Source organism: Trichoderma harzianum, assembly GCF_003025095.1.
Source record: "Trichoderma harzianum CBS 226.95 unplaced genomic scaffold M431scaffold_30, whole genome shotgun sequence".
NCBI lineage: Eukaryota > Fungi > Ascomycota > Sordariomycetes > Hypocreales > Hypocreaceae > Trichoderma > Trichoderma harzianum.
This window is the reverse complement of record NW_020209278.1, coordinates 133144-159357: the sequence shown is the minus strand read 5'-3', so window position 1 is coordinate 159357 and position 26214 is coordinate 133144. Positions and strand designations below refer to the sequence as shown.

Genomic DNA, 26214 nt, shown 5'->3' with positions numbered 1-26214 from the left:
TCAGAGAAGGTGTTCGTGTCATGCAGCAGCTGTAGCATTTGTCCTGTGCCCAACCATACGAGTTCTAAGTATGTTGGCAGCTCTATGTTCCCGGCTCATAATAGTCTTTCATTGAAGTTTTGAGCCCCTGGTCGTCTTCGGCACAGCCGGCGCCGATGCCACCGAAGCGAAACCCGTTGCTGCTGACCATGCACCGCACGAATCCTACATATGTGTATAGTCAATCCTTTTTAAAGTCATGCACTAATAAAGCAGCCAATGAGGCCTTTCACTGAAGATGCGGATTTCTCGAATCCCCTTCCTCGGGAAATCAAATGCTCGTGTTCGCCCTCAGACGTATCGTATAACAGAATGGGACAGACACTCCGCTCCGGAGGTGCCCGGGTGGTAGACAGAGCGCATCCACAACACGGTTTCCGGCCCCTCTTCGAATCTAGCACCGTATACGGAGTAGATATAGCAATGTTTGCTTGTTTACAACCACTTGGCTACTGGCCATTGATAACCGCGTTCCACTCTGGTAAAAAGGGAATCTCTGGCATCAAAAAATCCAGAGATGCAAAGACGCTCTGGTCGGAATAAGCAGGGAACTCAGAAGCCCACTCGGGGGCGATAGATGTGGGCGGGAGCATCTCGGCATCTGGAAAACGCTGGCAAGTCCAATCCCTCCCACCGCTGGATGGCTGAACCCCGACATCTGCGGTGGCCGTAGATGTCTGGGCATGCTGTCTCAGCGACCACGCTCGATGTCGAAGCTGATTGAGAAACTTCCATATCCTGCCATGTCCATGCTCGTCATGGACCGCCGCTGGATGGCCCTGGGGACTCGGTCCACGGGGGGAGAGTCCCTCGACCAGAGCCCAGGCACGATCTGCCTCGAACTCGCGAGGGTTCGGGTTGCTACAGAGGCAACGTAGAACATAGGCGAGTGCGTACCACTGCGTATACATGCTGAAGAGCCATGTAAATCGCGATGCAAGGCCCTCTTTCAGCAGCACATGGCTACTCTCCAGACAGTCGCAGGCCAGCTTAAACGAGAGCTTGGGCACGTCTGGCGTGACATCGTCATCCTGCGCTTCTTTTTGCTTAGATATAGAAATCTCCTCTCGTAATTGCAGTACGAACTCCATCTTTTTACAGGCCGTGATGACATGCTGCGTGGCAATGCCCGGCAGATTAACCGGTGTCACAGATTTCGACCCGGGCACGATGCCATATTTCTCTGTCATATATTGGACTGGATCGGAGATCCTCCTTCCTTTTTCTCGGATACTAAGAAGCGCATCGCCGGAATCCTGTTGTTGCTTGTCGAGGATGGGATGGATCACGCGGCAGGCGTCGATCTGGATCAAGAAGAAGGACATCTCCGTCCAGCGACGCGATTCCGCTGGAAAATGCGTCATGTCCGGATAGATCTGGTCATCGTTCACATTCAGGGGCAGCCGCAGCCCCGTATTCGTGATATCGACCGTCGGCTGAAATCCTTGGTCTTCGGAAGCACGAGATTCTAGCACACAAAGATGCCACCAGAGGCGAAGACGCATCTCCGACTCAAAGAGGCTCAGCTTGAGGGAGGCGCCGTCTCGGTGCAAGCCAATTGACTGGGCGAGCCGGATCACGAGTCCGTTAAGAACCCATACTGGCCGGCCAAGTTCATTTGCCCTTGAGCAAGTCTATAGTAGCCATGGTCAGTTGAAGTAACGACAGTGTCGGTTCCAGGGCAGTCTAGGTCCCCACCACATAAATTGCGAGAGCCTGCAGACCCGTCACATCAGGTCGTTTCATGAAATCCGGCGTCACGAGAAGCCGGTCCAACGCTGTCTGGTAGTGTTTTAGAAGGACGGGCTTCTCCCACGAGAGATCGACGGGCTCATCGCAATCGTGGTGACAAAGCGCCGTGACGGCGGCATAGTAGATGGCAAATGTCAGTGCCACCATGGAGGGCTGTGCGGATCGGGCGTCCAGAATCGTGGCCACAACAGCAGACTGGATCGTTGGTATGTGCAAGATCTTGAGGACCGGATCAACCGACCTGACGTACACATTCCATAATCGGAGGGCGAGTTGGGCATCGGGATAGACATCCAGCAGATCAGAATCCCTGTCTAGCGGAGCAGCGGTACCTAGCTGCGTAGGAAGTCTTTGATGCGAGGCTGTATTCACCTGAAAGTGCGAAGGTGTTGTTTCTAGGCCAGGGGGTTGCGTAGGTTTGCTTCTGTCTTCTTGTAACAGTGGTTCGATGTTCGAATTGTTCATTAGCAGCTCCCAGGTCGATTTGTCTAAAGGCCGATCGGATGGTTGTTGCCGACTAGTTCTGATAGTATTGGCATTGTCACTAATAGGTCGAGGCTGGGTTGTAATCTCGGGCTCAGCTCGACCGCGACCGCGATTACTGCCAACATCGGCTTCAAGTCCCGTAAGGACTCCGGCCCTCTCAACCAAGAGCGATAGCAAGCTTTCCAGCCGCTCCAGACGGTTGGAGACGTCCCGGAGAGTACAAGGTTTCTGTGCCGCGTCCGGGTCCCTTGTGGGATACACGCAGGTCATGCCATGTCTCGAACAATTTGTGCAAGGCACGCCACGGTCACAACGGATCTTTCTCTGATAACATCCTTCACAGGACCGAGTCCCTCGACTGGAACTCTGGGGAACCGATTCCTGGAGTGGCGGTGCCGGCGCCGAGTCCTCTTCATCGACCGAGGCAGCAGGCCTTTTTGGTGCTCGACCCATGGTAGTTGACGTCTGTACTAAACTATATTCAGTGACCAGAAGCCGTAGAAAAAAAGCAAAAAATCAACTGAAGCGGTACAATGCTGGAGATCATGTTGGCAGCAAAGCTCTTCGGCTTCCTACAGCCGAGAGGCCCCGGATTTATAGAGTCGTGGTGAGCCGGGTGGATCCTGCATGTAGTGCGGGTCTGGTTCATCGCCTTGTAGTGGCTCACTCGGTCTCCTTCGGCAGCGAGAAGCCCGAATTACACGGCACTTTCAGTTATTGGTGAGTCTGATATCGCAAGACTTACGTACTTGTTACCTGTTTACTCTGTATAGCTCCGTGGCTCTGAGCTAATTGAGAGTCTGAGACCCCTGCATGCAGAAAATTAGAACAATTAGACAGTATTTACCCAAGAACCGTATATTATTACCAGTCCCGCCTGTGATTTCAAGTATGTGTATTTAGAGTCATCCATGAGACCAACTCAGGCGTACCACGGATAAATCGACTCAAAAGACCTCTTCACTTCAGTTCACTGCGCGTTGGAGGGAGTTCTCCAGATCTTCTTCACCTTTTCATTATGTCAGATCTGGAAATGCAGAAAGATGTTGACAAAAGCGACAGCAGCAAGGCCGACAGCAGCAAAGCCATCAACGCCACGAGCTGGAGCCTAGGGATGAAGATCTATCATACCGCCATCCCCTGCTTCCTGGCCTTTTTAATGTTTGTAGATAGGCCTTGCACAAAACCAAGTGAGCGCTCCCGCTAATCAAGTCATGATCAAACTGCAGAACATTCTCCGCATCTGTCACAGTTCCTGCTACCTCTGCCCTCATGGTCGAGTTCGCCGTCAGCCGCACCGTCGCGATCCTCTCCGAAACCATGTACATGCTGGGGCTGGCCTTTGGACCCATGATCATGGCGCCCCTGTCCGAGTTTATTGGGCGCCGCTGGCTGTACATTGCAACCTCATCAAGTATAATTGCCTTTGCAGGCGGTGCTGGAGCGGCACGGAACTTGGCCACTTATTTGGTCTGCCGCTTTTTCTGCGGATGCCTGGGATCAGCAGGCGTGGCCATCGGCGCTGGAACAATTCTTGATGTTTGGGGGATTGGCACCAAGGCGGGAGCCATGACAAGCCTCCTGTTTATCTGCGGCCCGTTCTTCGGCCCCTCCCTCGGCCCGCTGGTTGGGGCATATATCATGGACGAATACGATGGTGACTGGAGATGGACGCAGTGGGTTGTGGCCTTGATCGGGGCGCCCATCTTCATCTTGATCCTCTTCATGAAGGAGACGTCCGACTCGCGGGTCCAAGCCACAGCGAAACATTCGGGTCGCTTCAGTACTGTGCGGCTCGCCTTGTCGATGCTCAAGGCGGCCGTGTTCCGCTCCATGACCATGCTGACTACCGAAGCCATCTGCTTTTCGCTGACTCTATACACGGGATACGCATATGCGGTCGTCTTCAGCTACTTTGCAAGCGCTACATACGTCTACACCCTCGACTACGGCTTTGACTCCCGCCATATTGGTCTCTCCTTTATTAGCGTGCTCATCGGCTATCTTCTAGCTTGTGTCACATACCTGGTGATCGAGAAGACTCTCTATGCCCGCGCTGCCCGGCAAGCCCCCAACGGTCGTCCGGCCCCAGAACATCGACTGTACAGCGCCATGGCGGGTAGCATCTTCTTACCCATTGGGCTGTTCTGGTATGTTTTGATCTCTTCCCGTTAGAGCGCTCCGTTTCGTTAGGAAGCTAACGTTCTTCCTCGTGTTCGTTGTAGGTACGCATGGGCAGCCAACCCAGGCGGCCACTGGGCAGTAGTTGTGGCGAGTGGCATCCCGTTTGGTCTTGGTGCTTTTGTTCTCTTTGTGAGTATTTCATTTCTCACTTGTTAAAACCATAAATACCACAAATGTCTAACGAGCCCCCCTTTCTTCATAGCTTTCCTCCATGATATACCTTGTCGAATCATATGGGGCTGGTGCAGCCGCGTCTGGTATGTTTATCCTTTCTTTCTATCTTGCGCTTGTTTTGCGTTTATATGTAGTTTGTAAACTCATTGTGCAACAGCTATCGCCGCTAATGGATCCTTTCGATACCTCCTCGGAGCGGTGTTCCCTCTATTCACCATTCAGATGTACGAGAAGCTCGGCATTCACTGGGCCGGGACCGTATTTGCCTTTCTTTCATTAGGGCTCCTCCCTATCCCGTGGATCCTCTTTAAATTCGGCCATCACCTCCGGAAGAACAGCAGATTTATAGCATCGTCGCAAATGGAGGATTAGGGAGGCAGTTGTCTCAAATGCGCAGCTAGGCTATACTTAATCTAAAGTATGTACCGTTCTGTTATAATATGAGATGTAAGACTATAGAAATAAATTAACTATCTATTATAGAATAAAGTTTGAGTGTTCTACTTTTAAAAACTTTTTACAGTATTGAGAATAAATGGGTGGATATAAGAATGTTAATACGGTTTGCCCCGATGTTAGGGCTGGATCACAGGGGCGGCATCAGAAATGACCTTGTGAAATGCTTCCGCAACATGTTCCACGTTATGCTCCGTCACTACGGGCATATGAGCTTCAGTACAGACGAGCTCTACAAGATTTCAATACTTACAGCCTGTCATGGATATTCTTCCCGAAGGCAGGAGATATACATGGTACACTTCTCGCAATATGCGGATTTGATCCGGTTGCAAACTGGTCATCGAGAACATACCAATATCTGTAGTGTTAGCGATGCCCCAACGAGTGCATCCCAAAGTGCAGATAACTCACATCTGTCAATATATAATCCCATTGGCCTGGGGTTTGACATTTTCGAAATTCGTCTACTAGCCTTCGTCGCATCCTCCTCATGCGATCACTCATCTGGAGTAAATCGAGTTGCCACTGCGCCTTCAGGTCCTTATTTCCAAGCACCTTTGCCACAATTTTGGAACCATTTATAGGACAAGTAGTAATCTCAGCGCGAGATAGACGTGTGAGCATGTTGACGATTTTTGTTCGAGTGTCATCTGTCCGGCACACGACGTGAAGCGCGCCTATACGCTTCCCGTGCAGATCAAAGTTCTTGGAGAAGGATTGCGCCACCAGCATCTCTAACGAAGTATTTCGGAAGAAATATCTTATGGACCAAGCATCTTCATCCAAATCTCCAGTTGCGAACCCCTTTCAGGTGTAATGTCCGACATTACGCAACTTGTTTTCTTCTTCTTAAATACATGAATTATCTTGTTCGTCGTGATTCTTTTCTTATCATAGAGACGTAAACCAGGCTATATACATGTAGAATTCCGGGCGTGTGGGTCTGGGATGATGGCTTTCGGCGAAGTGGTTATCACGCCGAACAGCATTCAAGGCCGGGTAACATTGCCCTGCGTACAGCCCACAGGTTAAATCATTTGCACTTGAAAAGATATCCCACGGTACATGTTCATGCATTGCATCATCACCAAGTTTAACAAACTTGTATATTAGTAACAGACTATGGCTTAAGGAGAGCAGCAGCAGTACAACGCCCTCCAAATGAAAAGACGCAGATGGGGTAAACACGTTGTCAACTTAAGAATTGGATTCAAGGAAACGCACAAAAGATATACATATGAAACGCGGTGCAGCAATATAACTTATCATTAACCTTACTCCCAGAAATGTCTCTCTCAACATAGCTCTATTCTAGACTTACAATACCGACATAGTCCTTCCATTTAACCCCGTCGTCCTCACGATGAACCAATGCATTTCTACTAAAGCGATGCTGATTCCTGACCAAATTTCCTGCAGCCTCCAGTTCTCTCTGAACCCGTGTGTCCATGTCCTCAACCTTTCTCAACAATTGTTCCATAGTACCCAAGACGCTCGTAGCAAGAGTGTCTTCCCTCGCTCGTTTTGCTTCTTCTTTGATGTCCTCCATTCTTTTCAGCCAATACATCCATCGCCAGGGACTAAATGCCGCTGATGATCTGCGACCTAGCTCCGATTTGGTAAAGGTAGTTTCGTCCTGCCTGACGGTATCGAAGCTGTTCAACAACTTGTCTGACAGTTGGATGATTTTATTGTGCGCGACAAGCAGCCAAGTCTGCGCAGCTGGAAATAAAGCGGCAATCGTCAGATCACGTAAATACCTATGAGGATCCTCGTCGCTCTGATCGTTGAAACTGCCCAATGGACGAACAGTTTCGAAAGTGTCCTTAAAAACTAACAAAGCAATTCCGCATAGATTGTCGTCTACCCCGGTGGACGCGAGCTTGGCAAGAAAGCAAGAGAAGTCGACGCGTTGGTCAGTACTCATAGTTGCACAATCATTTACCCAGAAGTCCGTCATGTCCGCAGTGAAGAAAGGCAGATCTTCCCAAATAATGCCAGCGGATGTTGTGGCGATCTCAAACTCGTCACCGTTGTGGCTGCTTTGTGCTCGGCGCGTCAAATTCCCTTGCCCATGAAGTCGGACGATATGCAGGACCCATGTATCTTGTTCAGGGCTTGTATGGGAAATATTTTTGCCCGCTTGATAGTAGACGTACCAAAGACACCGCAGCTGATACTTGAGCTCCTCAACGGACTTCCCCTCGCGAGAATAGGACTCATTGATGAAAGATATTTTGCTGTCAGCGAATCCCTCCAGACCATCGAAGTCATTCTTTTGAATTGCCTCCTCTATCGACATTCGATCGTCTTCGGCAAGCCATAGTTGCCGGCCGATGTAATCATCCGCGGCGGGTCGATCTCTAACCTGCATGATGAAGTTGCTGCAACACTGCGGTAGTGTGGTCGCTGACAAATGAGTGTCGCCGTAATGAACGTTGAGAGAGTAATAGGAGATTGCGAGAGGGGAATGGAGGACTTGAGAATTGATCATGGACTGGACATAGCTACCCTAATATATAGCCAAAGTACAAGTAGTGAACGTCAATAGATGTTGCTTGTATGTCAGGGGCCAGTCACAAAGGGAACACTCTGTGTTCATTGAACACGGTTCAAGGAGTCAGAGTTCTCAACTAGCAAGCTAGCTGACCTGACGGACTGAACAGAGGTATAAGAAGGAGGCGTAGCCCCTTTGTTTCTAGGAATATCAGAGATAAATACAGTCCTCTGTATGTCCCTATCTGTGTGGTCCGTAATAGTGACCGTGCAACCCTCAGGCCTGACTCTTTCACTCTTCCCGTTACCGACAATCTCTGACATTGTAGATGCCAGCTGCATGCTTGGAATGGCAGCTGAAAACTGGCTTTGTTGACTCAACCTCTTAGAACGACCTCACCGGAAATTATTATAACAGGTACATACCTAAGGTAGTATTTTACTACATACAACGGTCTTCAGCCTGTCATGAAGTTGAAATAAGCCAATATAAGCGTGAGGTATACAAGCAAGGGATAGAATGATCCGAGAAATACTTTGAAGCAACTTATAATCGTCATGATAGCAATCCCACGTTCGTAACAACTGGCTTATAGCAGAATCAATATATTCGAGCAACATGTAGGTGATGGAGAAACTGATGTCTCCTGCTGAGTGAGTAACATTAGCGTAAGATACTTGTGTGTTGGCAAGACGCTGTTTTGGTACCATCAGATTTCCCGTGAGGCCCGTTATCATTGTCATCACTTTCTCGATGCATAAACTATGTAGTGTAGGATTTTTAATCTCATTTCATCGGAATTGAACCTTCATAAAACGATGGTGTGAGTTCAAAGCCATAGATGCATGGAATGCGAACATTTGAGCCATTATCTAGCATCCACGCACATGCCCTACCTCACAACGCATCTTTTCATCAACCGTCCCCGGATACTGCGCCTCTGTAGGTTTACGTCGCATCGGACAACGGAACCTACATTCCATACATGCATGATTGTCCTTCACCTGCAGGGGCAAACATAGCTTAAAAGTGCCACGAATCCAGTCACTCGTAGGAGGAATCCTGATCTCTTCGTTGCTCCGAGAGAGTCTCTTATAAATTCTCTCCAATGCATGGTCTTGCATACAAATCTTGACGAATGTATCTCTACACCTTTTACCTCATCAAATATGACGGGATTTCTACCGTAGAAATGTATTGACTTTAACCCGGATGCTCTGGTTACAGTCCACAATGACTTTGTCTCTCATGGACATACTATAATAGGCATTCCAACCTCGAGTCTCGATAAGCATGCCTCAAGTAATGTAGCTGTTCGCGTTCGTCTAGTCGGAGCTCAAGGATACATGTACACTATCCATGTCATAGAACATGCGACTGACAACAACATGGCCGAGGTATCAAAAAGACTAGACCTTCAATTAAGGAGAGCCAATCCATGAGCAAGATGATGGATGATGATCACCGGCCTCAGATGCCCGAGGGGAGATCCGCCTAGGTACATGTAGTCTATAAAAAAGACAGTTAGACGAGAGGGGTTTCCTATCGACGGGGAGTTGGCACGGATATGTTGTTAAAAGCTACGCGGCAGGCTCTGGTTTTGTGCCTTTATATAGAGTGACCTTTTTTTCTACATACCTCATGATCTATAAACTCATATTCGTATCCCAGTTTTCGTTATAGTCCCTTGCCTCTGTGCTTCTTACTTCGCTGCCACCCACATTTGATCTCAGCCCATATAAAATGGCAGAACAATCGTCTACGTATTCAAGAGTTAGGTACGGCCCTTTACTACATCATCTAGTCTATGTCATTGTGTGTTCGATATGGTAAACCACTATTTCGGAGCATGCGCCAGCGTGAGTCAACAATAACTACGAATCATGACAATAGTATTGTTTACTATTACTAGGCCACCCCATCAAAAGGCGAAAACAAGGGCCCTGGATCTGTCATTTTCGTGAGAAACGATGGCTTGCTTGGCTGCATTTCTGATACGCAGGAACCAGGTGGGGGACGCACATCTAGACTGACAGATCTCGGCTTCTGATAGTGGTGGTGACAGGTCAAACAGAGCATGTCAAGGTTCGTCACACGCCACCGTTCTGGATATACTACTTCATGATTCATGCATACATATCACGAATTATATGCTCGTCGAGTCAGTCATATCGAATGTGTCACACTAGGATATGTTTCGTGTAGTAGTAGTAACCGGCTCTCTTTCCCTTTGTGAGAGGCTCCGAAATACCCAAGGCATGGGTAAATATATGCATCGTCTACACGAAACCATTACCTCGACCGCCGTCGTAATGGCTCTTCGACACGTAATAGTATCCTCCCTGAATAAGGGATTCCCTAGATCCACAGGAAGCTTCAGAGACGTCTACCGTGCAAGCCACGAATTGCAATAGTGAATAGGACCACTCCACATGCTAAACTACTTGTCTCAGCGAGATACGTATTGTGCCCCCTCACTTACACGTATTTCGGCCCAGGTCCATTGGCGTCTACTCCATACTGAGCACAATACAGGCAGAAATTTGGAGAGCGGACAAAAATCCCGAATCTAACACGTCCCAAAGTTGCGGACATAGTATGAGCCATTGTCTTACATCAACCTAAAAAGTCTCCGGGCCCATTGACAAGTAGTAGTCATGGACATAGGCAAGGGATCCTTCTCCAACATGACAAGTGACAGGTTTTGGAATCAGCAAAGTTGGACTGCCGGGACGCGAGAGGGCTGGGGTTGAAACAAAGGTTTCCCCTCCCAGCTGAGCCGAACTCCTCGTGAACCTGCGAATCATATCGTACTCCGTAGAGCGCTGGGGCCTCGGACAAAAAAATCGGCTTGTATTTCACGGCATGGCGCACAGACGGTGGCTGAGAACCGGTGAGGCGATTGCTGCACATATGGGGGCCTCTAGTAATATCACGAATGAGTCAGCCGAAGCATTATGAGCTCAACATGATCCCATTTGCAGAGTACTCGTACCGTCTCAACAAAGCCAAAAAGATGCTGAATTTTTTTTTTTTTTTTTTTTTTTTTGACGAGGGTATGGCTTTGTTGTGTACGGGGTAGCCACGCCAGACTCGACGGGCAAATGACCCTGGCCTGTCAATGTCATGCAGACACTACACAAGTGCCGTGGAAACAGATGATGCGTTCACATGCGAATCCATCAGATGCCGCATTGACTACTAGTCAACGATGTAACAGCTGCCCGTCCTTCGTACATCGGGGAAATGGTACCTTGCATCCGTCCCCATCGTAACAAAGTCGTACGAGTATGTCACCATTAGTTCGGAATGTTGGTGGCCATAGCTCAGGCGTGCTATAGCAGAGAGGTGGCTTTTGCAGGAACTTTGTCAACTTCCAAGTCTCGAACAGTGAAGCCGTCCAACAGCTCAAAAGATGGTGGAACGATCAGGTGTTGTTGTCGGCCTCAAGCAGCAATACTGAAATTCTCGCCATTGTTGGCGCTAGCCGATGTCTTTCGGACTGCGCTGTCATCGCTTCTCGGTGTGAGTGTATCCGGTTTCACTAATTTACGCCCACCTGGCTGTCAAAAGAAAAGAAAAAAAAAATAGCATGTGTGGAAGTCTGGACCCCGGTTCCGTCGATCGGAAAGGAGCTGGCCGGGTGTATCCAATATACGAGTTGACGTAAACCTGCATGCTTTTGGCTTCCCGCGGGAACGAAGGAAGACGAAGAGGCAGCGACAGTGACGGTGACAGAGTTGACTTGCAGCCGCATATTATGGTAGGATTCATTCTTGGCCAAGCGGCAGAGTGAAAGCCACAAATTTCGTATCCGAACATCGGCATGGGTCATCGGTGTTATTGATCTCTCAGCTTCTGACAGGCCGGCGATGCGGCTGATGGACAAGATATGCCAGTCAGACAGATTCTGCAAATTTGCAGTTAAGTTTCAATAGGCGAGGTCAACCCGGCCCTAGCTCGATTGTTAGTCCAATACTCCCTTGTCCGATAAGACTCAACTTGTACGGGGAAGTTGAGCTGTAGGCCGAAGAGATTTGGCGAGCTGAGAGGCCTCATCTCATCTAACGGTCATCTCAATGGATCTGATCTTAAATGATGAACCAGGTCCCATCGAACACACACCTTGCGGCTTCTCATCTGTCCGGCTTTTCTCGTCCAAACCCATAGTGCAGTCGACACAACTCAATTCTGTCCGCAATGTAAATATTCCGCCCCCAAGTATTTACTCCCGAATTGACTCAGACTCGTCTCGTCTCGTTCCGCGCTGCGGTACGGCACACGAGCAGGGCTACAACGCCCAAACGCCCAGGCCCCAAACTTCGACAGCACTAAACGACGCCACCTGAAAATTGCCCAAGCTCGTCGCATGGGGGTCCTAAAAGACGGGACGCCATCCGTATGGACAGTTATTCTCTGGCGTGTGGCCGGTGGCGTTGCTTCAGGGGGTAGGCTGAGGTTGCCTGTCCCGAGCCCGTCCAGATCTAAGGATTGCGCACCTGTGCTTGTGGAAATAACAAGTGCGATGTATGTCAGACATGGTGCTATTCCAGTGGGTTGGGCAAATGACATGACACATCAGAACAACGCCCATGTACATGATATTCTCGTGACAGGTACTGTAAAGAGTTGAAAATAAAATGGAAGAGAATTGAAAGAGAATTGTGCTCAAATCTGAACGTCCGTATTATTCGAAGCGTCACTGAGATGATCCACGTATACGGAGTACATGTAGGGAGCTCAATATTGAGTTGTTCTGGGATATACTTCCGAAATCGATAAGCTGAGGTGCACAGCTCTCCTTCGGAGTCTTTCTACCAGCTCACCAGCTCAAGCATTTATCCTCGCAACTCCGATATCTTCTCGTAGTGATGATCTAGTATGTACTAGCACAAGCCATAGTTGCCCATAGTTGCGTTATTGCGTGTATCTGAGGCTGAGGCTGAGGCTAGGCCCACATCCAGACAAAGATAGTGCTGATCTAGCGTATCAAGTAGTATTGGATTCTACGACACCTGATCTGGCCTACCCGGCAAGAGAATACATATTTTGGATTGGGTTAGCTGAGCGATAGCTGAGGATAAAATACAGCTCAGAGTTCATGTTTAGATGAGCTTGTGAATTTGCCCTTCAAAAATTACTACATCTGTTGTCTAATTCACAATATTCATGGTTGATATCCAGGCATAGTTGGGGATGCGGGTAGCATCAGAGCTCCTGGTCCATAGTGTTTTTCTGTCTATATCAGCCCATTTCATACAGAAATTTCGGGCCAAGGCTTCTCAACGCCAGTCCCATGGCGCAACAGTTTCCCGATGTTGCTAAAAAACCAACGTCGGCCCACCTATATTAACATTTCACTGCCATTGTATGTACTAGTAAGGGTTTCTGTACCCAGTGCCGTAAGTGAAGCTGGATGGAGAGCTGTGCGGCGATGCGGATTCGTTATGCCCGATGCCGCTCGCACACGCTACACCAGAGACGCGATAGTAACAACAGGGCCTGTTCGAAGTAGCGTTCTCACCTGCTACGGAGTGCGCTCCGCACCAAGGGGGCCGGCTTCAACAGCGGGCCTGACCCTTCGTAGATCTGGTGCGGGCGGGAGTTGATTGACATTCACATACCATTGCAACTATAACGAGCAGTGCCGATGATCTGTGCCGAGTAAGCTGCGTCACAAGCACTTAATAATGCTCATGAATCGTATAGCTAGGTATTTATGTGAACTAGTAATCATTTGCCAAGACCTGGAGTCGGTTTTTCTTTCTACGTATCGCACTTTGCAGAGCGTAGAGTAGAAGTTCAGATGTTGTTGGAAGATTTGAGGAGACACTACGGCATATACTAGCATCGGTCACGCCGTCGACTTGAGGACTTCCAAGGGTTGAGAGATGAAATGAGAAAAGACAACAGGCACTAAACCGCTGTCGCCAGCACGAGAATAGAAGCAAACCAAACACACCTTTGTAATTGGTGTTCTTCATACGGAGTACAAGCACTGTAAATAGAGGCGCTCGACCTCCACACTACACTGGATGCTTCCACGAGCCTTGCACGTGGATTAGGCCAGGGACACTACAAAGCAAGATGTGAGACGTTAGTGCCTCTGGCTTGACCCTGAAGCCGTTCGCTTCTGGATAGCTATTCACATGCCCCGCCCAGAGGCAGGGGATATGAAATTTAGGCAGGGTCGACTCTGGTTCTGGACAGCCACAATGGGTTAAGGTGAAGCCAAAGCCGGAAATAGGTTTGATGGGGAAAACAGAACAGGAAATGAGAAGAATCTAAGCGGGCGGGGCGGCATTTTGGCCCTCGGACTAGCCCACCCAGTGAGGCGTGTGTCATGAGCTTTCCCCTAGCACCTGTGTGCGTATGTGGGAAGCTGAGGCGATGTCGTCACACCCAGGGAGAGGAGGGATCTGCCATGGAGTGATGAATGATGCCTGACAAATGCCACATCAGATTGCCCTAGTATTGTACATTGGATGTAATACTCGTAGTGCCTTCGAAGGACTTCAGTGTGACATGCCGATGATGCCGACATACGAGTATAGACTCTTGGTCGGGAGGGGATACCAGTCCGAGTGGCCTCGGGGTCGTGAACCTATTGGGCAGATATCGTTCCGGGATATCGGGATGAGATTGTCCCCGTTGTTGGTGAATAGAGATCTCCGTCTTTGGTGTAGTAGTATGATATGCGTGACATGGCAGAGGGCCGCTACGCTGGCGAACGAACCTAGAATACTGGGGATGGCACAGTTTGGTCAGAAATCGCACTGCGATGAATCATAAATCAGACCCGTGGGCTGACATGATGATCAGGCGCCTTAAAATTCGCTTAAATGGTGCTTTCAAATGTTCGACTTTCCCTTTAAACTTTCAATATTGAATGCAACAATATCTCTCCTCTCACACGGAAGAGATAAGACGGGGCAAATCATATTGTACTCCTATGCGGCTCAGGTGTCTCAGAACGTGTGTGGCTGGGGGTGAACCATATGAACGGGATGTCCTTGTATGCGCAAGGCTGGTTCGTGTTAGCTGAAACAACCGCCCGAATAAACCTGTCACTTTCTTTCTTTTTGCCTCCTAAAAATCGAAACCCAGCAGCCTGGTGAGTCGAGTCTCTTGATTAGCTTGCCCGACTTACCACGGCTTGTTCTATTATATCCCCACCACAATTGACGTTGCCCAAATGATGGTGGCTGACCTTGAAATAGAAGTTAGATGCATCTCCCCGCTGGGCTAGCAGTATGATAAACTCGTAATATCTCATTGAGGGCCATTCTTGACAAAAAAAAAAATGATATAAATTAGTTGCCACTAGCGGTCATGGGTAGGTGAGTGATTTGAAATCGATACGAAGCCGTACTCGTTTCTTGGAGCCGACAAGAGTAGTTGAACCGGGACCACGGCTTGTTGAATGGCGGCCTCTTCGACGAATGTGCGCAAGGCTAATGAGACATATAGGCGGAGCAAAAGGGAGAGAATATTGTCCTCAAGGGGCCGCTTCCAACGCTGCAGAGGTAATTCAAGGAGGTTCGCGATGGCATCCGGTTTTCAGACTTTTCACCAATGCCTCCCTGCAGCATCAATGTGATAGCAATAACCTCTTGGGTGTGTCGTGGCGCAGTACGGAGTACGGAGCGCAAGTTAGCTTTTGTACTGGTGGTCATCAGGGTTGCTGAATGTGCCCTGGACGCGCGCGGAGCAACTCGTAGGGAGGATACACGTCAGACGAACTCCAACTCGGTCTGAGAGTTCATCTGGCATCGAATTGCGGAGAACTGAGCAAGGCAAGGCAACAGAATGAACAGAACAGCCTTCCATGGCGCGGAGGCGCCGTATTACCGCAATCAGTTGGGCAATTTGAGTCTCAGTTTGACCTGACCGTTGCACCCGTCGCCTCGGGACACAATGACATCTACTGTACCCAGTAGTTGCTGGTGCTACGGGGAGAACTCGAGAGCATGGGCCACAGACAGCCGGGGCCACATTGTGATGCCGGAGGAGACGTCTGCATGTCCCCTGCGTCCATCCCTGCTCATGTCCTTGGCAGTCCACCAGAACCCCTGCGGATTGTCCTCTTAGCGTAGGCGCTTGGTAGTTCCCTTGCCCCCGGGGCCATCTAGCTAGGCCTTGCTGTTACTTTTGTCACCCTGGCGAGAGACCTGAGCATATGGTGACGAAGGCAGTATCAGACATGTATCTAGGGGCGTGGATACGAGTTGACAGCCACGCCTTGGAGTGGTGATGGGATTAACCAAGGGGCGAGTGATTGGTGGCAAGGCGGAACAGGAACACCTGGGTGGGTAGAACAAGTCCCAATATTAGTTGCTCGAACAGCTTTTCCAGCACGGTTGGCGCCAGATGCGGTCCAATTCAATAACAGCAGCCTCCCCAGACCAGACAAGAGCCGCTTGTCTGACCTTTTCCCTCTCTCGATTCGCGTTGGGCATCCTCGAACCGAACGCTGCTTGATAGCAAAGCGCCCACCTCTTTGGACGAATCTCTGTGATAGCGGGCGACGAGAGATTGAAAGCGGCCAATCGAACCAGTCAGCTAGCCGCCGGCATCGCAAGAACACAGCAGACAAGCGCCAATCAACAGCCAGCATACCTGCAGCATACCTGGACCAAGTACAAAGTCGCACAGCCAGAGAGAGTGCACGATAATTGCGAGTACTCAAGCGCGAGGCATCAACGTGGGAAGAGAAGAAAAAAAAAAGGGCTGAACCCACTGCAGCGTCTCTGGGCTCATTTTCCGCACTCTCAGCGTGGCCTTCCCCCCAGTGCCCCCTTCTCGCCTGGAGCAAGAACGCTGCCAGCCCCCGAAAGCAAAGGCCAGGGAGCACCTGAACCAGCCAAGACACCCTGTTCGTGCGCTGCCCGTCTCGGATCGCCGCCTTGCATGTCGAGCGCATTCCGATTCCACCACCACTGAACTGAACTGATCTGGTCAGGCCGTCAGCACCGAGTTCTGCTCTGCAACGAACCGCTCGACTCGGCTTACGCATGCTGATTGCGGCGTCAATTGCATTGCATCGAATCGTCCGTCCTGTAAGTCCGCTAGCTCTAGCTTTCATTCAGCCCTGCCGCTATTTTGCCTCGCCCAGCCCGCTTCCCAGCCCGCCTCCAAGCACCAGCACCAGCACCAGCACGGCATGACTGCTGCTGCTGCTGCGTAAGGCGGCGACAAAGATCGCAGAGTGGCCCTTGAGCTGCTGCCCGCCTCCGCCATTCCCGTCGCCTTCGTGCGCCTTCGTGTGTTGTCACGGAAGCTGCCGGACGAATGACTGTTGTTCATTCCTCGGCTCCGCCTCCCGCCTCCCACGGCCTCCTTTCATTCCAGACTCGGCCCGGCACTGCTTCCCACAACAGAACCAGCGATCGCTGAGGCATGGTGCGGTTTCAATTGCTGATGACGCAGGGCAGTCTACTAGATACCTTAACTTAACGATACCAAGCGCAACTCTAGATCTGGAGAGCAGCAGGAGCAGCCCTACGTAGGCACTTGCTTACTTGCCCGCTCTCCATCCAGCCATCTTCCCGTGACACACAATCAATACAGGCCGTCGCAACTGGATTCCGCCACGAACAACAACTCGACTGCTCCAATAAGCATCAAATCATCTCCCAGTCTGACACACCAAGAACCTTTCTGCCTTTGATACTCTAACACGCAAGAACAACGACCGTCTGTTTACCGCCGTTGCACGTCCCATCAACGCGACAGAGACGACTTCCGCCCCTCCCACCTATTGGATATTTGTGTGTTGTGACTATTCCGGACTCGACGTCGGCTCAGTCGTATCTGATATTACTCGCCCGACCTGGATTCAGAAGACTTGTCATCCGATGACCTGAACAACAACTAGTGTCCTTGGCCTCCCTAATGCTGAGCGACAATCGAATGCGAGCGAGCCTCCAGGTGGCTCCCCTGGAGCTCACCAAGTCTCGGCCTGAAGACGCCAGCAATGGCTCTTCTTCGCACGACCAGACGCCCAAAGGCGATTCAAACTTGGACGCTTCACGTCTTGGCTCCCAAATGACGCCACCTGTGACTCCCTATGGCTCGCAAGAGGATCTGTCCACTCGGCCAGAGTCCCATATACCGCCTGTCTTCCATAACTTCCTCCGCGCCTTTTATCCCTTTGAGCCTACTCTCGCAATGAGTGATTCTAGCGTTACCCTACCATTAGATGAGGGAGATGTTGTTCTAGTTCACTCGATTCACACCAATGGCTGGGCAGATGGAACGCTGCTGGCGTCAGGCGCCAGGGGGTGGCTTCCAACCAACTACTGTGAGGCGTACGAGCCAGAGGAAATGCGCAATCTTCTCAAAGCACTGCTTAATTTTTGGGACCTATTACGAATTACAACTATTGACGAAGGGCACATGTTTCAGAGCCAAGATTTTATGAAGGGCCTGATTGGCGGAGTGCGATACCTACTGGTAAGTCGTCCTACTGTTGCAACAAGTTCAGAGGCGAAGGCGCAGAATTAACATGCTACATGTAGGAGCGTACTCAATGCCTAAGTCGAGAATCCACTCTCATTGAGCGATGCGAACCTTTGCGGAGATGTCGCAAGTCGCTTTTATCAGAACTTTCTTCCCTCGTGAAAACGGCAAAGCGCCTCCAAGAACTTCAACTGGTGGCATTAGATTTCCCCGAAGAGATTAACGATGTCGTAGACCAAATGATATTGAAGGCTTTCAAAATTGTCACCAAAGGAGTGCGGTTTCTCGACGTCATGGACGATGATAAGCGAGCTCACATTTCATTGACGACGACTCTGGCTCCAGTCATTGAGGAAACGTGCGTTCCGCCTACACCTCCCGCTGATAGGGCTGTGTTTGGCGAGCAGACACAAACGGCTACGGATGACCGCGCTTCTGCCGCTGCAACTGCTGGAGATGCCGTCTCCCATACATCCACAGAGACAGGAACTCTAAGTCGACCAGCCCAAGGCAACCGCTGGAGTAAGCGACTATCGTCCCTAAGTGCCCAGGTTGGCACCAACTCCCGCCGACACTCTCAAGTTAGCATGAACCGACTCTCTGCAAATATGGCTCACCGACTGTCACTGGCTGGACCATCACCCCTTTCCCGCCCTCACCATTTAGTATCCGAGCGTCTCAGCAAAAGCCATGATACATTCCTCTCCCATCTTGGCTCATTCATTGGGCGTCTGCACTTGCAATCCCAGTCACGGCCTGAGCTTACAACTGCTATCAAGCTGTCTGCCACATCTGGAGGAGAGCTCTTGGCCGTTGTCGACGCTGTTTCTGCGCAAAGCAGCTCCATGATTGGCGCATTAGTATCGTCAAGGGAATCCCTGCTTGAGCGTATCCAGGAGCTTGTATTTGCTGCTCGAGATACTCTAGCGAATGCGGAAACAGAGGGAGCAGATATCATTATGCCACAAGACAACAAGATTATGCTAATGTCGGCAACAAGCTGTGTGCGAGCAGCTGGTGAATGCGTTGCCATAACCAAGGGCGTAATTGAGAGAACGGGAGACTTTGAACTCGAGTCTGATGGCAACGCCCTGCAACTAGATTTGAGTATTCTCGATGCGACTACAACACGTTCGAGAACCCCGTCATTAGCGGAGAGATCTGAGGTTGCTAGCGTTGCTGGCTCTGCTCATACTACGAGTGACTCAATAAGCTCTTCCATCAGACGGCCAAGCGTAGTGGCACTCGACAAGCCGCTGCCTCGAGTTCCTGACAGCCAGCCCGACGAAGAGTCAACTCCCCAGAACCAATCTCCCAAGACGTCCCGGCCCTCTTCGGTAGCAGAAGAAACTGTATCCAGTCCAGCATCTTCTGCCACATCTATTGGCCGAACACTCCCCCAACTACCAAAGCTTACCACTACTCCTATGCCCAGAGAGCATCAGAGCACAATCGAAAGCAGCTCTGCCCGGGACCAGGATCCCCATTCCTCCTTTGATAGCATGGCTGGTTCCAGTGCTGGAAGCAGCACAACATACATGAGCCGGGACTCAGAAGTTAGCCTGGTGTCTCAAACCTCGACACGCGCCACTACTCCTGATCATACAATGGTTCCCCGGAGCCAGCCTTCTATATCTGAGCTGAGCACTACGGGAAGCTCTATTCACTCTATTCCCACTGAGGAAGCTGATGAGGCTGAATCTAAACTGTTAATGAAGACGTATGCACATGAGTTAGTTTTCAACAAAGAAGGTCAAGTGACAGGAGGTACGCTCCCGGCATTGGTCGAACGGTTGACCACACACGAGGCGACTCCCGATGCCACATTCGTTTCAACATTCTTCCTGACCTTTAGGCTATTCTGCACTCCTGTGCAGTTGACGGAGGCGCTCATCGATCGATTCGAATACGCAGAGGAATCGCCACAAACCTCAGGCCCCGTCCGCCTGCGAGTATATAATGCTTTCAAGGGCTGGCTTGAATCGCACTGGCGTGATAACGCTGACCGTGAAGCACTGGCGATTATTACCCCCTTTGCAGAAGATCGGCTGAATGCCGTCTTACCATCTGCCGGCTCCCGACTGCTGGAACTGGCGAATCGTGTGTCGGGCGAAGGCGCGCTGGTGCCTCGGCTTGTCTCTTCTATGGGCAAGACAAGCACGGCCATTGGCCAATATGTGCCTACGGAGCAGCCTCTTCCCTCTTCCATCATTTCAAAGGGTCAGCAGAACATGCTACAGTCGTTCAAATCTGGCAGCGCTTCGCCAACTATACTTGACTTTGATCCGCTGGAGCTCGCTCGTCAATTGACCATTATGCAGATGAACATTTTCTGCTCCATCTTACCCGAAGAGCTTTTGGCCTCTCAGTGGATGAAAAAGGGCGGAGTGAATGCTCCCAACGTCAAAGCCATGTCCTCCCTATCTACTGACTTATCCAACATGGTCGCCGAAACGATTCTTCATCATACAGAACTCAAGAAGCGTGCGGCCGTCATCAAGCAGTGGATCAAGATTGCACAGCAGTTCCTCGAGCTCAACAATTACGATGGCTTGATGTCCATCATCTGCACCCTCAATAGCAGCACCATTAGCCGCCTGCGCAAAACTTGGGATACCATCTCACAGAAGCGGAAAGACAGCCTCCGCCAGTTACAGGACATTGTAGAGCCGGGACAGAACAACAAAGTTCTCCGTGCCAAGCTGCAAAATCACGTTCCTCCTTGTCTCCCCTTCTTAGGCATGTACCTGACTGACTTGACCTTTGTCGATATTGGCAATGCGTCAACAAAGCAAGTAACCGAGGGAGACGGTGCGGAGGGCTTGACTGTTGTTAACTTTGACAAACACACTCGGACAGCCAAGATTATCGGCGAGCTCCAGCGGTTCCAAATCCCCTACAGGTTGACGGAGCTGCCTGATATGCAGGAATGGCTATCCGCGCAATTTCAGCTCATCCGCGAAGGAGACCAGGGGAATGTTCAGGTGACATATTATCGAAAGAGTCTCTTGTTGGAGCCTCGCGAATCATCATTGAAACGCGACTCCGAGCCACCGGCTGCAGCTGCGACATTAGCAGCTCCCTCTACTCGAACCGATCTTTTTGGCTGGATGACGCGCAGTGGACAGAGCTCGACGCCATCATAGAAATGCTCTTGTCCTTGATCCCTGCTCCACCCGAATCTTGCTTGGCCACCGGAGGGAACGACATTCTCAAAAACTCTACATGGTCTCCACGCACATATACAAAGCTACTTACATTTGATTTTGATACCCCGTCATTGTTTTTGGTTAATTTCTCCTTTAACTCCTGAAATGCAAACGCTTCGCCTTTGGGCTCTGATCAGCATTGCAAACTCATATATATCTGAGCGACTATGTTTCTGCTGTGGCGGAGAGCGAGCGAACAAAGAAGGGCCCTTATAACGGTACTAAGGGCTTCGCTTCAGACAAGGTCTTCTGAAGATACGACTGTGTCCGTTCCCCTCATGTATGGGGTTTATTGAATACGAGAGAGAGAGTTGTGGAGGTGTGCTATTTCGCTCTTAATGCCTCGTTACATGATATAACTTTTTGTTTTTTTCTTTCTTTCTTGAAATTCGTTCGTTGGGACGGGGTGGCGGTACTGGAGTTTGTGACTGCTTTCGTTTTATATCGGGTGGCACGGGCGTTGGAACACAAAAGGGCCTAATTTTTGAGCAAGTCCTATTGATTGAGATGATACATGATCTGTCCTTTTTTTTGCGAATTATTGGGAAGAATTGCGGAACGCGAACATGCTAAAGCGGTCATGGGACGGCGTCACGAAGATATGAGGTGGGGCGCTGTGGGCATGGAAGGTTTTGCGTACATGGAGTTAGAATCTGTATCGGATGGCAAATTAAACCAAGGTAGAGTAAAGAGAAACGAAATTTGATATCATGTTAGTAAACAAACAAGAGAGGAGCTGAAAGAATCCGTGATGAAGACTGCAAGCTACTAGACAAGCTTAGACCTTGGTTACTTTGATATCGGCGCTTAAGCATGTGTCACGAGGAGCGAGGCAGCGCTGAGATGGCGATGCACATGAAAGATGTAACCCAATGCACGTGGCGGACATGGAAAACGCAGGGCCATGTAAGTGAAGATGGTGGGATGGAACGTATAGTACAGTACATTGGACAAGGACAAGGACAAAGGGTATGAAGATGGAGACGTGTCGAAATGCTTGGCCACATGTTAGCCTTGTTTCTATTGTCTCTCCGGGGTATCCCCTTGGGCTTAGGTCCAGGCCCCCTTCGGAAGCAAAGAAGCGCCAGCCGGCCGGGAGAAGGGAACCTTGAATCAAACGTGTGAGACTGGGCGCCGAGAGACGGGTTAGGGAGGAGGGTTTATTTTTTAGGTAACGTGCTTTGAACGGTTGGTGGAACTCTGGGATTGTTGCTTTTTGGGAACTGGAGTTGATAAGTGAAAACGGCAAGGGGAGTGAGTGAGTGCTTGGGAGATAAGCTGTGAGGATGATGAGGATAGGTAGAGATGATGATCCATGCATGGACAATCTATTCGCTATCTAACCTATGTTTGATCTATCTTATGGGTTGGAATCGACAATTACAGCAGCGTTTACGAGTGATTTCCTATCGTTTACTATCTTCTATCTACCTGTATCTGCTGGATGGTGCGTTCATTTCCAGTGGCGTGTACGTAATGTACAAAAAAGTATACTCGTGTGTTTTGTTGGTCTTTTGAGGCGGATGTAACATTTCTTTAGAACTACTAGTTTCTTGGCTATATGGACCAGATCCATATGTGAACGGAGCGGCAGAGGGTGTGTACAGGAATTAGATTGTTAGATAACCTACTCCGTAGTTTGACGGCTACCGAGGACCCCGTACGGAGCCTCTCTCTGCGTCTATCTCTGGGTACTTGTACTTGTACCTACGAGCACTGCTACAGTATGGATATACTTGTACATGGAGATACTGTAAATCACGGGCCACACCACATGTTAACGGTAGCGCGTGCATGTGAAGGATCGCTTTCCCTGGCTCGGAGATGCAGAGCTTGCACCGGTTAGAATCTGAGAGGTGGGTGGTGGGTGGCGCTGGAGAGGTGGGTATTGCGACAGAAAATCGCGGCTAGGCAAGTTCTGGGAGGTTTTTTTTTGGTGAAGATGCTGTTGAGAGAGAGGAGATTGATGCCCAAAAGAAGAAGAGAGTGAAAGATTGGATGGGAATATTGGATGAGGTATAACAATTTGTGGTTTTGCTTTTTTTTTTTGTGTTGGTGATGAGCCTCGGTTGCTTGGACTTATTACAGGTACCACTCGTACACGCAATTACGGCTACTGCTATTACTCCATACAGGTACTTACTCGTACCACTGCAGCTTTCTCCAAACACGTTGGTATGGGGAGAGCTGGGGCCCCGCGATGGCAATGAGTGCGGAGGGTACAATCCTCTGTTGGCCTCGAATTGTCACGAGCCAGCTCTTGGCAGCGATCAACAGGAAGGGAGGGGCTAATCTCTCTCGCTTGCATGCAGTTGCATATACTTGTAACATTGGCGTGTCCCGTCAACTGACAGGACGACAAGCCTCTAGCGGTTACTGACGACCCGAGCTGAGAATAAGAATTCCCTGATCGCGGAGCGAGATCTTGGATTCAATGTCGTTGGAAATTACGGATCACAGAAGCTCGGGTCTGGAAGTCGTAAAAGTTAGTCAGCTGAGAGAAGGACCCGGCAAGAAGGCTCCCTAACCCCTGTGACTACTTACATAACTCGTAGATGGCTTGATGGAGAGAGACGGGACGAGGGAACGTTACATGGATGGGTTAGACCCAACTCGGAACTTTAAAAACGATCTCCTTTGCTTCTTGTGCCACAGAAAAAGTCAATGGCGCTTCGGCTTCTCGCAGGCGGGTGACCCATTTGCCCTTGGCAAGCGCGCTGTGGCGGCGTTGGTGCGATCGAGAAGCGCCCGAGAAGGATTTCGGAGGGCTGGTGGGCAATGCCAGACATTTCACTCTCACGTTGACTGGCTCGCCATTGTACTGTAGGATTAGTGTCCGTATCGCAACGAGAATAGCATGTCCTAGACACGAGGACAGTGGTAAGATACTGTAGATGGTGGTGCTAGAAATCCGGGTCTGTTTCATCCGCTGTGGGTGAATGAACCGGATCTGATAACCGAAGAAGAAGCGACCGCCTCCATTGTGCCCTGAATCAGCATGCAGCCTCTATCAAGCGTCTAGCCGCTTTGCTCATCCAACTTTTTTTTCTCCTCCCATGCCGAAGCGCGCCCCGCCCCGGACATTTTTCCCTCCTCAGGCGCAGTTCGCTGGAGCTTGACCACGGCACATCTCTTGATTAGCCCATTGGAAAAGCGAACCAAAGGGTCGCGGACTGTCAGCCACCAAGCCGCTAATGCCCGTTTGGGGGCGGTGGCGGACGCCTCGATCTGGGCATCTGGGCCAGGACTGCCAGAGACCAACCAGCTGCTGGGGCCATTCGGGCCTTCATCCGCGAGCTGACAAGAGCCTTTGGCTGGTGAGGCCGGGGGGATGCCAGAGGGCTTCTGTTTTAAATCATTTTCCCCAGAACATTGTCTGATGACTGGGTGTGGCCCCCCCTTCAGCTTATGTGCCTGTCTGTGCATCTGATGGCCAAGATACGAAGAGTAACCGTCGATACGGGGGAGGATGGAAGGGATTGGTAGCGTGGCGAGCCTGCGAGGCGGCCAGGGGATTATCGCTGTCGAAACCGGTCTCTGGGAGGCGAGAGAAGAGCCAAGGGCCGGCGAGAAGCGAGGGAAAAATGACATGATGCTTTCCTCGTTACTTTCGTACGCCGTATATACGAGTACCTACTGTACGAATACACTGACTCAACAGGGCATGGGGTGTGGAATCCGGGGATTGGAGATGCAGAAACGGTCGATTGGCTGTTCCAACCGAAACTGCGACGCCACCCAATGAAGCCGTTGAGGCCATGCCACCACACCCTCAGCCAAAAGCCAAAAAACCCTCCGAATCTAAAGGAGAAAGCCACGCCGTGGGGAGGACGGGCCTCAAGAACGTTCCCTTGTTCCCTTGCTCGGGTCCTGCACGCATTGGTCGCAAGGGCGTCGTTTGGCGGAATCACAACCTCACTGCAGGAAGAGCAATATCAGACGCCACATGGGTTGCATTGCACTCTGGGCCAATGTATGGTGCCCACAGCGCTCGCTGCTGGAATCCAACAGAGGCGTCCAATCTGCAGAGATTGCCAAAAGGTTACCTGCTATCTGCCACCCCATGTCTGCCTGCATACTCGTTCTCACATGTTGTCTGTGCTCCGTACTGGCACCTCTGTGATAGCCCTCCTCCTCCCCCTCGGACGACCGTAATGGCACACCCGTTTCCTTCCTCCATACACAATACGAATCTCTTCTCATGAGAATCGACTCACTGGCATTTCATACAAGTCGCGTGCTGTTGTGGCGGCATAGCCGAGTGGCGCCGCTCCACCTCACGGATCCTCGCTCATCAAAAAAACATTACAGTAGCGTGGTGTGGCCAGACCCTGGCTCTCTTTGCTCTTATTTTTTCCCCTCTATTTTTTTTTTCTTTATATACTCGTACATTCCTCTTTTGTCTTGTGACGGACGACTTTTTTTCCGCCTGAGATACGGAGTGGACGCAGGCAGGCCGCTTGTTCGGCTTGCCTAGCCGGTCGCTTCGTATCATGCCATCCATCCATCCGTGTGTTGTCAGAGGACGTGGATGATGCCCGTATCTCGATATCATATCAGCAGCAACCTCGTTACTTGTCATGAAATCCTTCCGAGCTCGGGGATTAAGTACTTGTATTACATCTATTCTTAGCAGAATGTCGAGTTTGTCGGTCAAAAACACAAGACCACATGCCAATCAGTCAATGCCATGTCTCGCTCGTATCGTATCTGGCTAGCGATTAGCCGCACACCGTTTTCGGAGAAAAAAGCTTATTAGCAAAGCCTCTTTTTTTCCCCGGTCGTCTCTGTTATTTCTGGCTCTGGCTAAGCTTCCCGTTGCCTCGCTATCGTATCTCGTCGACTCGACTTGACTCTCGTCCGTAATACCTGTACTACCGGCCTGTACGAGCACTAGTCAGCGCCCTTCCCACATTCCTGATTGTCACGTAGCTTGTGATGCAACCGTTGTCT

General features: G+C 50.3%; 7 protein-coding genes across 7 annotated transcripts; 2 read left to right on the top strand and 5 right to left on the bottom strand.

Moving 5' to 3' along the window:
• Positions 1-488: 488 nt before the first annotated feature.
• Positions 489-3366, bottom strand: M431DRAFT_501578 (hypothetical protein; the record flags this gene model as incomplete). The annotated part of the gene is made up of 3 exons (XM_024918030.1): positions 489-1673; positions 1738-2641; positions 3287-3366. The coding sequence occupies 3 exons, from the start codon at positions 3364-3366 to the stop codon at positions 489-491; spliced, it is 2169 nt and encodes a 722-aa protein (XP_024767679.1).
• On the top strand, positions 3311-5007 carry M431DRAFT_525778 (hypothetical protein; the record flags this gene model as incomplete). The annotated part of the gene is made up of 5 exons (XM_024920633.1): positions 3311-3438; positions 3507-4427; positions 4503-4590; positions 4664-4718; positions 4793-5007. The coding sequence occupies 5 exons, from the start codon at positions 3311-3313 to the stop codon at positions 5005-5007; spliced, it is 1407 nt and encodes a 468-aa protein (XP_024767678.1).
• Positions 5008-5210: 203 nt separating this feature from the next.
• M431DRAFT_549312 (hypothetical protein) lies at positions 5211-5901 on the bottom strand (the record flags this gene model as incomplete). Its single annotated transcript, XM_024921287.1, has 3 exons — positions 5211-5290; positions 5345-5452; positions 5502-5901. Coding segments are annotated over 3 exons (588 nt in total), but the record flags the coding sequence as incomplete, so codon positions are not given.
• Positions 5902-6400: 499 nt separating this feature from the next.
• Positions 6401-7468, bottom strand: M431DRAFT_549311 (hypothetical protein; the record flags this gene model as incomplete). Its single annotated transcript, XM_024921286.1, has 2 exons — positions 6401-6526; positions 6554-7468. 2 exons carry the CDS (start codon positions 7466-7468, stop codon positions 6401-6403), a joined length of 1041 nt encoding a protein of 346 aa, XP_024767676.1.
• Positions 7469-11516: 4048 nt separating this feature from the next.
• M431DRAFT_364815 (hypothetical protein) lies at positions 11517-12292 on the bottom strand. The gene is made up of 2 exons (XM_024914594.1): positions 11717-12292; positions 11517-11546 (listed from the first exon to the last, which is right to left on the bottom strand). Exon 1 carries the CDS (start codon positions 12161-12163, stop codon positions 11777-11779), a length of 387 nt encoding a protein of 128 aa, XP_024767675.1. The 5' UTR covers positions 12164-12292; the 3' UTR covers positions 11517-11546; positions 11717-11776.
• Positions 12293-17485: 5193 nt separating this feature from the next.
• On the top strand, positions 17486-21198 carry M431DRAFT_11292 (hypothetical protein; the record flags this gene model as incomplete). The annotated part of the gene is made up of 2 exons (XM_024911857.1): positions 17486-18046; positions 18112-21198. 2 exons carry the CDS (start codon positions 17486-17488, stop codon positions 21196-21198), a joined length of 3648 nt encoding a protein of 1215 aa, XP_024767674.1.
• An 805-nt stretch (positions 21199-22003) lies between these two features.
• M431DRAFT_364730 (hypothetical protein) lies at positions 22004-22870 on the bottom strand. The gene has a single exon (XM_024914593.1). It carries the CDS (start codon positions 22580-22582, stop codon positions 22040-22042), a length of 543 nt encoding a protein of 180 aa, XP_024767673.1. The 5' UTR covers positions 22583-22870; the 3' UTR covers positions 22004-22039.
• Between the last annotated feature and the right edge of the window lie 3344 nt (positions 22871-26214).

Excerpts from the sequence above, each read along its gene's own strand:
- M431DRAFT_364815 (XM_024914594.1), bottom strand. The coding sequence starts at position 12,163 with ATGTCATTTGCCCAACCCACTGGAATAGCACCATGTCTGACATACATC.
- M431DRAFT_364730 (XM_024914593.1), bottom strand. The coding sequence starts at position 22,582 with ATGCATGGATCATCATCTCTACCTATCCTCATCATCCTCACAGCTTAT.